Raw genomic sequence first — 14533 nt, forward strand, 5'->3', positions numbered from 1 at the left:
TCCACTTTTTCTCCATTTTTTTCTCCACTTTTTCTCCACTTTTTCTCAACTTTTTCTCCACTTTTTCTCAACTTTTTCTCCACTTATTCTCCACTTATTCTCCACTTTTTCTCCATTTTTTTCTCCACTTATTCTCTACTTTTTCTCCACTTTTTCTCCATTTTTTTCTCCACTTTTTCTCCATTTATTCTCCACTTTTTCTCCATTTTTTCTCCACTTTTTCTCCACTTTTTCTCCACTTTTTCTCCACTTTTTCTCCACTTTTTCTCCACTTTTTCTCCACTTTTTCTCCACTTATTCTCCACTTTTTCTCCATTTTTTTTCTCCACTTATTCTCCACTTTTTCTCCACTTTTTCTCCATTTTTTTCTCCACTTTTTCTCCACTTTTTCTCCACTTTTTCTCCACTTATTCTCCACTTATTCTCCACTTATTCTCCACTTTTTCTCCACTTATTCTCCACTTATTCTCCACTTATTCTCCACTTTTTCTCCACTTTTTCTCCGTTCTTTTTCTATGGTCGGTCTACCCATTAGCTCTGCCATGCATACTGTAGCTCTACACCTACTGCACATGTTACTTTATGATTGACATCTCTTTCGTACCAGAGCTCTCTAAGTCTACTCTGACCCCATATTTGTCATTACTATATTGTCCTTGTACTGTATTATGACATTTGTATCATGTGTTTCATTTCTTGCTGTGTTGCAATTTTTTTGCTGCATGCCAATTGTACCTCTACATTGTTCGACTTTATGTTATTGTTCTCTCACTTTTATGTGATACTGATTATTGTCATTTTTCATGATTACATGCAGATAAGTCCAATCTGACGAAGGCTCAGGCCGAAACGTCAATTGTAACTTGTTTTGGACAAAAACATATATGCTTATGAAAAAAAAAATGTTCTTAATACGGACCAATAAAGAGTGATTTTGCATTACTATCCATTGGGACTTACTGACTTAGTCTGGGAGATTTAGAGTGCCGAGGTTACTCACTAATTTTATCTATTATTACCTCTGAGCACCTATATACCAGTGAGCAGAGCTTCCTCTACAGTAGTTCTCCTGATTAGGCATGTCCTTACCTCATGAGCAGGGCATTGCAGCTTTGGTAGCAACCATTACGACATGGACTCTGCTGCTGTGGACCTGGGGAGAGTGAGTGCAGATTCATTGCACCCACACTCCTCACATGAAGGGTCCGCACTCCTAGAAAATGGGGGATACGTTCCCTGAGTGTCTCCCCCCCCATATTCTAGACGGTCCAGAGTCGTCGTGGGACCCCTTTATTTTTTTTCTTACAATAAATTGGTGAAAGAGGAAATGTTTTGGGGACTGTTTTTTCAAATAAATTTCTTTTGTCGATTTTTTGTCGATTTTTTGTTTTTGTTAGTACTGACAGTTTATGATGTTGGGTATCTAATAGACGCCATGACATCACAAACTGCTGGGCTTGATCTCAGGTGACTTTACAGCTAGTATCAACCCGATTTATTACCCCGTTTGCCACTGCACCAGGGCACGGGATGAGCTGGGGTGAAGCGCCAGGATTGGCGCATCTAGTGGATGCGCCACGTCTGGGGTGCCTGCGGGCTGCTATTTTTAGGCTGTGAAGGCCCAATAACTATGGACCTTCCCACCCTGAGAATACCAGACCACAGCTGTCCGCTTTACCTTGGCTGGTGATCCAATTTGGAGGGGACCCTACTTTTTTTGTGTAATTATTAATATTTATAAAATAATTATAAAAAAGAGCCTGAGGGGACCTCCACATTGGATCCCCAACCACGGTAAAGCTGCCAGCTGTGGTTTTCAGGCTACAGCCGTCTGCTTTACCCTAGCTGGCTATCAAAAATGGGGGGACCCAACGTCATTTTTTTTTTTTTAACTATTTTTTAAATAGAAAAAATTAATGGGCTTCCCTGTATTTTGATTGCCAACCAAGGTAACGGCAGGCAGATGGGGGTGGCAACCCATAGCTGTCTGCTTTATCTGCGCTGAGAATCAAAAATACCGCGGAGCGCTATGTCATTTTTTTAAAGATTTATTTTTACAGCACTGTGATGTCCAGCAATCAAAATACAGGGAAGCCCATTTTATTTTTAGTTATTTATATAAATAATTAAAAAAAATAAATATGGGCTCCCGCTGCATTTTTTGTATTGCTAGCTAAGGGTAATCCAAGCAGCTACTGGCTGCTAACCCCCACTGCTTGGTGTTACCTTCACTGGCAATGGAAAATCCAGGGAAGCATTTTTTATTTTTTTTGCCAAAAAACTACAAAAAAAGGACGTGAGCTTCGCCATATTTTTGTATGCTAGCCAGGTATAGCAGGCAGGTGCTGGAAGAGTTGAATACAGCGCCAGAATATGGCGCTTCTATGAAAATGCCAGGCCAACCTGTGGTGCGGATTCCAATCCCCAGCTGCCTAGTTGTACCTGGCTGGACACAAAAATGGGGCGAAGCCTACGTCATTTGTTTTCTAATTATTTCATGAAATTCATGAAATAATAAAAAAAGGGCTTCCCTTTATTTTTGGTTCCCAGCCGGGTACAAATAGGCAACTGGGGGTTGGGGGCAGCCGTACCTGCCTGCTGTACCTGGCTAGCATACAAAAATATGGCGAAGCCCACATAATTTTTTCAGGGGGCAAAAAACTTCTGCATACAGTTCTGGATGGAGTATGCTGAGCCTTGTAGTTCTGCAGCTGCTGTCTGTCTGTATGGAGAAGAGCAGACAGCAGCTGCAGAACTACAAGGCTCAGCATACTCCATCCAGGACTGTATGCAGAATTTTTTTGCCCACCAAAAAAATGACGTGGGCTTCGCCATATTTTTGTATGCTAGCCAGGTACAGCTGGCAGCCACGGGCTGCCTCCAACCCCCAGTTGCCTATTTGTACCCGGCTGGGAACCAAAAATATAGGGAAGCCTTTTTTTTTAATTATTTCACTTATTTCATGAAATAATTAAAAAACAAATGACGTGGGCTTCGCCCTATTTTTGTGTCCAGCCGGGTACAACTAGGCAGCTGGGGATTGGAATCCGCAGCACAGGTTAGCCCGAGGTTTGTGGGCGCCTCTGCTGCGGATTTCAGTCCGCAGCCGTCCCAGAAAATGGCGCTCTCATAGAAGCGCCATCATCTGGCGCTGTATCCAACTCTTCCAACAGCCCTGGAGCCGGGTGGCTTGTTGGGTAATCATGAGTTAATACTGGCTTTGTTTTACCAGCCAGTATTAAGCCAGAGATTCTTAATGTCAGGCACATTTGACCCGGCCATTAAGAATCTCCAATAAAGGGTTAAAAAAAAGACACCACACAGAGAAAAAATACTTTAATAGAAATAAATACACAGACACATTAGAGACTCCATCTTTATTACCCCCTGTCAGCCCTCCACGATCCTGCTCTTCTGTCTTCTTTCTTTCTAGTGTAGTAGTAGTGACGATTGTAGTGAGGATGAGATTCACCAGCTCATCACTTGGGGCTGGGGAACCTCCATCCTCACTACAATCATCACTAGTGTAGTAGTAGTGACGATTGTAGTGAGGAAGGATGAGATTCACCAGCTCATCACTTGGGGCTGGGGAACCTCCATCCTCACTACAATCATCACTACAATCGGGAAGCAGCGTGCAGCCTTCACTCCGTGAGTGATCAGTGCTGGCTGCTAGCGGTAACGCTGACAGACGCGTTACCATAGCAACGGTGCTCTCGGAGCCGCGGTTAGCGGTGACGTCACCGCTAACTGCGTTGCTATGGCAACGGTGATCTCCGTTAATGACCGGCTGTGTCAGCCGGTCCCTAACGGAACGGAGAGTCGACCGTGTGCTAGAGCATGTCGCCGGTACACGGCGATACACATATGTGCACCGTGTACCGGAGAGATGCACTCGCAGGTCCTACATGACGTGTCATAGTCATGTGACCAGTCTGTAGCCAATGAGATAATAGCCACGTGACTGGTCACATGGCTATTTTGACGTCAGGATAGGTCCTGCATCTCTGCTGGCAGTGCAGGTCACCGGGAGGATTCAGCGATCATCGCATGGAATAGCGGCAGGAGACAGAGTGCAGAAGGGATCGCGAGGACCGGTAAGTGTTATGGCAATGTTTATTAACTGTTTGTGTACATTTATCATGCATTTTTATGTGTTTGTGATTGCCTCCCATTCTAGCCTATACGTTCGAGTTCGGTTCGTCGAACGTTCGACGAACCGAACTCGAACGGGACCCCCGTTCGGCGAACCGGCCTCGAGCCGAACCGGGACCAGTTCGCTCATCTCTAATGTTTAACTGTCCAAGCAAAGTGAAGATGATTTGATGAAAACTTTAGCTACTACTGTATGCTTCTAAAGATGCTGCAGCACTGAGCGGTTTTGGTGCTTTTTTTACTCAGAGGTTTGAATGTGGAACCCAACAAAAAAAAAAACTGCAATAATTAAAAAACTGCAGTTACTTTTTTAAGTACAGAATCTGTGCTATAAAAATACTTAAACACACTTCACATCTGCAACGAAACGGATCAAATAAGAGGGAAAAGGAATAAAAAAATGCAGAAAGAATGCAATAATCAGAGAAGGTTGTTATTGCGCAGTTCTGTGCGGACATCTGCAGGAAAAGGACCTCAGTATTTATGCAACATGCGAACATAGCGCTACCTGCACAAAAAAGGAACATATGTTGTATAGTGAAGATTATATAAAAATTTGAAAATTCTGGCTGCTACATTTATGAATGAACAAAAAATAAAGCCACAGGTCCCAACTAGAGATGAGAATGACACATAGATGACATTGCACCAACCCTGCATGATCAATAGCAGCGCCGGAAGGTAAGATTCATGGTCTCCTGTCCAGTCGCCAGGTACCACTAACCAGGATGCTGGACGGGAGTCCTGTGAATTGATCCTCTTATCTCTAGTCCCAACCTTCCCACACAGCGGACAGTCCCAAATTTAGGTCTACACCCTGCAGCATTGGGTGTCTGCTGAAGGTCCTTCACTGCTCCTCTGATAACTCCTGAAAGGGTAGAAAGAAATGGCAAATGGGTGTAGATGGTAGGTAATCTGGATGGTTTGGTTTTTCCAGTCTTTGCACCCACCTTAAGCTGGGAATGCTCCTGCTTATCTACAGTGAGGAAAATAAGTATTTGATACACTGCCGTTTTTGCATGTTTTCCCACTTACAAAGAATGGAGAGATCTGTAATTTTATTGTAGATACACTTCAACTGTGACAGGCAGAATCTCCTCAAAAAAATTCCAGAAAATCTGATTTTATGATTTTATTGCACGAAATAAGTATTTGATCACCTATCAACCAGCAAGAATTCTGACTCTCACAGACCTGTAATCTGACCTCCCTACTCTGCAATCTTTACCTGTATTAATTTCACCTGTTGAACTCGTGACCTGTATAAAAGACACCTGTTCACACACTGAATCAATCACACTCCTACCTCTCCACCATGGCCAAGACCAAAGTGCTGTCTAAGGACACCAAGGACAAAATTGTAAACCTGCACAAGGCAGAAATGGGCTACAGGACAATAGGCAAGCAGCTTGGTGAGAAGGCAACAACTGTTGGCACAATTATTATAAAATGGAAGAAACACAAGATGACTGTCAATCTTACTTGATCATGGGCTCCATGCAAGTTCTCGCCTCATGGGGCAAATATGATTCTGACAAAGGTCAGGAATCAGCCCAGAACTACACTGGAGGACCTGATTAATGACTTGAATGGACCTGGGACCACAGTCTTAAAGATTACTGTTAATAACACACTACACAGTCATGGATTAAAATAATACAGGGCATGCAAGGTCCCTCTGCTCACGCCAGGACGTGTCCAGGCCCGTTTGAAGTTCGCCAATGACCACCTGGATAACCTAGGGGAGGCATGTGGTCAGATGAGACCAAAATAGAACTTTTTGGTATAAACACCACTCACCATGTTTGGAGTAACAAAGATTAGTATAACCTCAAGAACAACATCCCAACCGTGAAACATGGGGGTAGAAACATCATACATTGATCATGCATTGAAGTGGCCAACAACCTCCTTCCCTCAGTAAGAGGATTGATAATGGGACATGGCTGGGTCTTCCAGCATGGCAATGACCCAAAACTGACACCCAGGGCAACTAAAGAGTGGCTACATAAAAAGCATTTTAAGGTCCAGGAGTGGCCTAGTCAGTGTTCAGACCTGAATTTGATAGAAAATCTTTGGAGGAAGCTTTAATTCAATGTTGCCCAGTGACAGCCCCATAACCTGAAAGATCTGGAGATCTGTATAGAGGAGTGTACCAAAATCCCTGCTACAGTGTGTACAAACGTGGTCAAGAATTACAGGAAATGTCTGACCTCTGTAATCGCAAACAAAGGTTTCTGTACCAAATATTTAAGTTGTTTTTTTTCTATTGTATCAAATACTTATTTCATGCAAAAAAAAAGCAAATTATTTAAAAATCATACAATGTGATTTTCTGGATTTTTTTTTTTTAATTCTGTCACAGTTGAAGTCTATCCACAATAAAAATTACAGACCTCTTCATTCTTTGTAGGTGGGAAAACTTGCAAAATCGGCAGTGTATCAAATACTTATTTTCCTCGCTGTGTTTATTTATCTATCTACAGTGCACAAAATAGACAGAGCAGAGGGATCAGAGGAGAATGACAGAACAGACAGCAGCACCAGGACAGCGGAGACTGACAGCAGGGAGCAGAACGTGGACTATCAGACTGACAGAGCAGGGAGCAGAACCAGGACAGCGGAGACTGACAGAGCAGAGAGCAGCACCAGGACAGCGGAGACTGACAGCAGGGAGCAGCACGTGGACTATCAGACTGACAGAGCAGGGAGCAGAACCAGAACCGGGAGAGACTGACAGAGCAGGGAGCAGAACCAGAACCAGGAGAGACTGACAGAGCAGGGACCAGCACCAGGACCGGGAGAGACTGACAGAGCAGGGAGCAGAACCAGAACCGGGAGAGACTGACAGAGCAGGGAGCAGAACCAGAACCGGGAGAGACTGACAGAGCAGGGAGCAGAACCAGAACCGGGAGAGACTGACAGAGCAGGGAGCAGAACCAGAACCAGGAGAGACTGACAGAGCAGGGAGCAGAACCAGAACCAGGAGAGACTGACAGAGCAGAGAGCAGCACCAGGACAGCGGAGACTGACAGAGCAGAGAGCAGCACCAGGACAGCGGAGACTGACAGCAGGGAGCAGCACGTGGACTATCAGACTGACAGAGCAGGGAGCAGAACCAGAACCGGGAGAGACTGACAGAGCAGGGAGCAGAACCAGAACCAGGAGAGACTGACAGAGCAGGGACCAGCACCAGGACCGGGAGAGACTGACAGAGCAGGGAACAGAACCAGAACCGGGAGAGACTGACAGAGCAGGGAGCAGAACCAGAACCGGGAGAGACTGACAGAGCAGGGAGCAGCACCAGGACCGGGAGAGACTGACAGAGCAGAGAGCAGCACCAGGACCGGGAGAGACTGACAGAGCAGGGAACAGAACCAGAACCGGGAGAGACTGACAGAGCAGGGAACAGAACCAGAACAGGGAGAGACTGACAGAGCAGGGACCAGCACCAGGACCGGGAGAGACTGACAGAGCAGGGACCAGCACCAGGACCGGGAGAGACTGACAGAACAGGAAACAGAGGGACTGGCGGAGACTGAAAGCAGGCAGCAGCACCACCGAAATACTGTGACCGGCGGAGACTAAGAGAGCAGGCAGCGGCACCGTGACCAGCGGAGACTGACAGAGCTGCCAGCAGCACCGGGGAATACTGACAGAGCAGCAAGCAGCATCGGGACCAGAGGAGACTGACAGGGCAGGCAGCAGCACTGTGACCCGGTAATACTAACTGAGCAAAAAGCAGCACAGGGACAGAGGAGTCTAACATAGCAGGGAGCAGCACCAGGACTGGTGGAGACTGACAGAGCAGGGAGCAGCACCAGGACTGGGGGAGACTGACATAGCAGGGAGCAGCACCAGGACTGGGGGAGACTGACATAGCAGGGAGCAGCACCAGGACTGGGGGAGACTGACATAGCAGGGAGCAGCACCAGGACTGGGGGAGACTGACATAGCAGGGAGCAGCACCAGGACTGGGGGAGACTGACATAGCAGGGAGCAGCACCAGGACTGGGGGAGACTGACAGAGCAGGGAGGAATAGGACTGGGGGAGACTGACATAGCAGGGAGCAGCACCAGGACTGGGGGAGACTGACAGAGCAGGGAGCAGCACCAGGACTGGGGGAGACTGACATAGCAGGGAGCAGCACCAGGACTGGGGGAGACTGACATAGCAGGGAGCAGCACCAGGACTGGGGGAGACTGACATAGCAGGGAGCAGCACCAGGACTGGGGGAGACTGACAGAGCAGGGAGCAGCACCAGGACTGGGGGAGACTGACAGAGCAGGGAGCAGCACCAGGACTGGGGGAGACTGACAGAGCAGGGAGCAGCACCAGGACTGGGGGAGACTGACATAGCAGGGAGCAGCACCAGGACTGGGGGAGACTGACAGAGCAGGGAGCAGCACCAGGACTGGGGGAGACTGACAGAGCAGGGAGCAGCACCAGGACTGGGGGAGACTGACAGAGCAGGGAGCAGCACCAGGACTGGGGGAGACTGACAGAGCAGGGAGGAATAGGACTGGGGGAGACTGACAGAGTAGGGAGCAGCACTAGGACTGGGGGAGACTGACAGAGTAGGGAGCAGCACCAGGACTGGGGGAGACTGACAGAGCAGGGAGGAATAGGACTGGGGGAGACTGACAGATCAGGGAGCAGCACCAGGACTGGGGGAGACTGACAGAGCAGGGAGGAATAGGACTGGGGGAGACTGACAGAGTAGGGAGCAGCACCAGGACTGGGGGAGACTGACAGAGCAGGGAGGAATAGGACTGGGGGATATTGGCAGAGCAAAGAGAAGCACCGGGACAGAGGAAACTACGAGGCCGGAGGAGACTGAGAGAGCAGGCAGCACCAGTACAGAGGGAGCAGCACCAGGACCGGAGGAGAATTACAGAGCAGGCAGCAGCACCGGGACCGTAGGAGACTGACAGGGCGGGAGCACCAGGATAGAGGAAGCACCGGGACGGAGGAGAGTGACAGAGCACGGAGCAGCGGGCCCGGAGGAGAGTGACCAAGCAGGGTCCAGCACCGGGACAGAAGAGGGAGCAGCACCGGGACTGAGGAGACTGACAGCGCAGGCAGCAGCGTGAGAAGAATAGGGGGCGTGGCCCGAGAGGGGAGGACATGCGAGCATGCGCAGTGAGGCGGACGGAGCCGCACGCTGCTGCTCCCGGGATGCTGCTGGCCGGCTGCTCTCAGTGCTGACAGTCCGCTGCCGGGGAGAGCCGGGAGTGCCCGTGCTCTTACCACTACTGCCGTCAGCAGAGCCCTCCAGCTCCGCGTGCAGGACGGAGCGCGGACATGGGTTAGGAAGCTGCCATCGCGGGAGTGACGGAGTACACCGGGCAGGGCAGCCATCCCCGGCCGGAGAGCAGGCATGGAGAGCGGGCTGTGAGCAGACAAAGGAGGCGGCTGAGGGCAGGAGACATGATCGCTGAGGTGCTGAGCGGCGCCCTGGGGCTCGTCCTGTATCTCAACACCCTGGGCGCTGATTTCTGCTATGATGACAGGTAGGAGGGAAACTTTCCCCAGGACCTTTCCTCCAGCATCACCCCCTGTGACTTCACTGCCGGCTGTGCTGTGTGGATGGGTCCAGCCCTGCGCCTGCAGCCCTGCGCAGGGGTAGCACGGAATACTACCTGTGTGTGTGATTGATAGCACCCCTGTAATATGGGGCGTACAGGCTGAGGGCCAGCTAGGGGGATCACTGCACCTGTGAGGACGGACCGGAGAGCCAAACTTCAGCACTATATACATGCATAGTGCACAAACATATATCCATGTGTGTGTGTGTATATATATATATATATATATATATATAATGTTAATACCCCTCTAACATGGGATATACCACTGATATGCACCTATGGGAATGAGTGTGCATTGGTTAGGAAGAATTTGAGATCCAAACTTCATTACACTATATATGTATATGTGTATATATATATATATATATATATATATATATATATATATATATAGATATATAGATATATGATAATACCCCTCTAACATGGGATATACCACTGATATGCACCTATGGGAATAACTGTGCATTGGTTAGGAAGAATTTGAGATCCAAACTTCATTACACTATATATGTATATGTGTATATATATATATATATATATATATATATATATATATATATATGTGTGTGTGTGTACATACACACATACCTACCTATGAATGTAGTAATGTCCAGCCCTGATCAGCACTATTAGTGACCGTTCTATTTGTGTATGGCAGTTCTTCCCCTTGTATTATATATAATATTTGGCTATTGTGTAGATCCGAGTGCTGGACTCCGCAGTTATGGGAATCTCTACGCCTTGGTTAGTATGGACCTGAGATTTACACTATAACTCTGTATATATGTTCTCAGTGCTCCTCACTTTACTAACCATTAGTGATTGGCAGTGATTAGTGATCCACAATGCTGGGACATGAACTTTATACATATCATTACTAGGTCATAATGCTGAATATTCCTTATATATAAATGCCCCCTTGGATTATGGATCCCTAATATCACTGATCTAGTAAAGTGGTGATCCCACACATCCCATCTGTATTGTATCATTGATGTATAAACCCTAAGGACTTCAGTTTCTGTGCTATTCCCAGTTTATGCTCCTATGAGATGACATATCTCCAAGAATCAGGAATGTTGTACATGTTCTCATCTCATTCCGCTGTCACTCCAGCCTACCTACTTAGAAATAATGGTATTTTTTCCAGCACCCATGACGGCACCACGACAATGTAAGGGTGCCGTCATGGGTCTCAGAAAAAACGCATTACCGGTCAGTAATTACGTATTTTTTCCATTTTTTTCTGAAAATGCCGCACACTTTGTGTTATATTCTCCGGTTTTGTAGAAGTGCCATGTGTTTGCTGTGGCATGTTTCAATCTTACATCTCTATAGTTCACATGCCCACTATAGCCCTGTCCTATAGATCTTTGCGCTTTTAAGAAGCAGCATATCATTTCTTGTTAATTAGGTGACTACTTTCTCCTTCTATCACACAGTAGTGGTCCTGCTTAGAAAGCTGACATAAGTTCTAAGTAGTCATAGGGGAAAACTTCAATTTGTGCCCCCTTTTCAAGGTTTTTAATCTGATTACAATTAAGACTGATGCATAATTAAAATATATTAGGGAGAACGGCACGCCTGGCTAAGCCTATTAACAATCCTGGGGAGTTTCATGCTCCATTGAAATTAAACCATCCAAAAAGTGAGCATAGATTTACTCTGACAGCTTTCATCAGCCTCTCTTTACTGTGGGGAGTGAATGGATCCCCTGGGCTTGTGTGAGCTGGTAATGCAGCTCTTTGTGACAGGCCATAGGAAAGCCGAGGCTTCTAGATGCCACATGCACTGCTAATAGAATAGCTGTGTGCAAATAGCTGCAGTGCCCATCCTGCCAGTGGGTAAAGTCCACAGCTCACACCCAACTTTATGCTGGAAGCTAAAGATAGGCACTCATTCCTCCTACAGAAGGATGGTAATGGCTTATCCCTGATTTCACTGCTGAGCCAGCCCCTGACACCGAATTATGAGCGACCCCAAAAGATCAATGTCTGCCCCCTCCTAACACTGGTGTCAGGTGCTGCTATCGATCTGATCAGGAAAATAAAAGCCTGGTCTATTACATACCTTATTCATATATTTTTACTTTTGGAGACTTAAATATATTCCATTCCACATATATATATGTGAAAAATTATAAACTATGCAATGTGAAAATAGTTTGTGTTTACATGGCAAATGTATATTGATTCTTTTACCTTTTGATGTATGCACAAAATTGTCCCTGGCCATCCTTCCCTGGGACACTTACTAGAACCATTAGTATGCTATACTTATGACTAAGAACCTAGTGTTCGAAACGCGTAAGGTGTTACGTGCTCCTTAGATCTATTTTAATCACATTTGGCTATTTGTAGCCTAATAAAATTGTGTTTTTATGATACTGCTTCCGGCCTTAGGCTATGTGCGCACGCTACGGATTTTGCCACAGAAAATGTTTCTAACGTTTCTGAAGTCATTCCTCAGCAAAACCTATGGGTATAAAAAAATGCTGCGTTTTTTTTTATACCTGTGGATTTACCTGCGGAATCTCTGCTGTGGAATTAATGAGCATGTCACTTCTTTTCCGCAGGTACCTGCGGTTTTTGCCATAGATAATGGTAAGAATTTGCAGGGACCAACCTGTGGCAAATCCGCACCAAAACCGCATGCGGATTTCATTGCGGTTTTGGTGCAGTTTTTTACCGCAGGTGCGGGATTCTTTCAGAGGGTCCGGATTTTCCCTAAGAAAAAGTCAATTTTTAGTGCGCACATGGCCTAAACCAACGTTTGTCTAGTGAAACCACTGGTGTACAATTCTGACACATTTCTGTTCTGAATTTGCACGCAACGGAACAGTGGCAGAAATATCTGCCATTGAAAATCTCAAGAAATCGGAATGGGGTCCTTTCTGCAGAAGTCACCTGATTTTCTGCAATCCCCCTTCAGATGAGTGGGACAGTCTCCCAAATACCTCCAACAAATCACCCTAAAATGTCCAAACTTCTCAGAATGTTGCAACATGATTTTTTATGTTGTTTCAAATTCTTCTTCTTTGATTTCCACTAAGTTTCCAAACCTGCCCTCCCTATGGAAAGCACATTTCTTCTATGCAATGTGTCTTGCTAATGAGTGGAGTGCACTTTTAGCCTTAGGCTGGTTTCAAATGTACGTTTTTGCGGGGTTTTCAATACGAGAAGAACAAACCAGTCTTTATCAGTGTTTCGGATTTTCTTTAGTGTTTGGTCAGTTTTTACCATCAGTGTTTTTCTTGCAAAAAAAAAAAAAACGGATGGAGGATTCTCAAGGTTTTTTTTACCATCCAGTAAAAACATACAACACTAGTATGACACCCCTGACCCATAGACTTGATCAGGATTCTAAACCGGTCTGGTCTCCACTTTATCATAGAACACATGGCCATTCTAGTCTTATCAGTGAATAAACATGTCTGAAAATAATCGGGTGTTTGAAACCGCCCTCATTATACACATCAGGTAGGAACCAAGACGATAAGTGAAAGTTTCTCAAGTGTTCTGTGTTTTGCCTAAAAATACTTGTTTCAGATTTCATTTTGGTTCGTGCTAAGAATTGGACCACTTTCATACATTAGTATCTGAGCCAAAGGCTGGAGTGGATCCAAACCATGAGGTGCAAAATCATTAGTTTTATGTGTTGCTTTTCACTTCCCACTCCTGGTCTTGTTTCACAAATACTGATCTAAAATATTGTCTTGTGAAAGTATCCCTGGCACTTGGTGTTATAACTTTTCTTCTTAGTGCCAGTAATATATGGGGCATGATAGTATGTGTATTTTACACCTACTGAGAGGGAAACTAAGGCATTATTCCAGACTCCTAAAGGGTTAACATTGTGTCGACGTTACACCATAGTCAGGGTAAATATATTCGGTTTGTTTACAATTAGTGTTGTCACACATACAAATAATGGAAATATTATATAGGAGTGTGATTTTGGTAGTAGTCTTCTCTCTGGCTCAGCTGTAAATCTGCACTGTTGTACACCAATTTGTTTCTTCATACACACTTGGCTCTCTGGAAAGAAAGCTAGCAATGCAGCGTTAAATCATACATCACAGGCACACAAAGCAATAATATTAAATGGAAGCCCTTGCCGTGTGCTTCTGTGTATACACTCCGAGAAAAAGTATCAAGAAATGTCAGGATCCAATCTGGTTAGTAATGCTGCATTTACTTCTGCCTTGTCTGGAAAGGCAATATCATACTTTTTTTTTTTTTTTTTTCTTCTTGGAAATGACAAAAAAAAAAAAAAAAGGGTCATTGTGCAACATAAGCCAATAACATCTTGTGACATTTTCAAGTACATAGAATTGGAACTGGAGAGGATTTGAAGCATTACATATTTCTCATGCCATTTGAAATTTTTATATATATATATATATGCGCGCAACAGAAAGCAAGACCTTGGCATGCGTTTTTATATATATATATATATATATATATATATATATATATATATATATATATATATATATAATATATATATATTTTTTTTTTTTTAATTTAATACAGTAATATAATATATGCGCAACAGAAAACAAGACCTTGACCACTAATTATATATATATATATATATATATATATAAATTAATTAATTAGTGGTCAAGGTCTTGTTTTCTGTTGCTCATATATTATATTACTATATTATAAAAAAAAAAATTTTATATATATATTTTTTTTAATATCATATAGTAATATATGCGCAACAGAAAACAAGACCTTGACCACAATTATATATATATATATATATATATATGGTC

The 14533-nt window shown here is 44.9% G+C and overlaps 1 protein-coding gene across 2 annotated transcripts in view; it reads left to right on the forward strand.

The window, feature by feature from the left end:
* Positions 1 to 9194: 9194 nt before the first annotated feature.
* TMTC2 (transmembrane O-mannosyltransferase targeting cadherins 2) overlaps positions 9195 to 14533 on the forward strand; it is a 414704-nt gene continuing 409365 nt past the window's right edge. The window contains exon 1 of one of the 2 annotated variants that reach the window (XM_075344778.1): positions 9195 to 9669. In XM_075344778.1, the coding sequence (XP_075200893.1) occupies positions 9587 to 9669 (83 nt within the window). In that variant the 5' untranslated portion in view covers positions 9195 to 9586. The remainder of the gene's footprint in view (positions 9670 to 14533) is intronic. The other variant, XM_075344777.1, reaches the window with a different exon arrangement.

This window comes from Anomaloglossus baeobatrachus, chromosome 4 (genome assembly GCF_048569485.1).
Source record: "Anomaloglossus baeobatrachus isolate aAnoBae1 chromosome 4, aAnoBae1.hap1, whole genome shotgun sequence".
NCBI lineage: Eukaryota > Metazoa > Chordata > Amphibia > Anura > Aromobatidae > Anomaloglossus > Anomaloglossus baeobatrachus.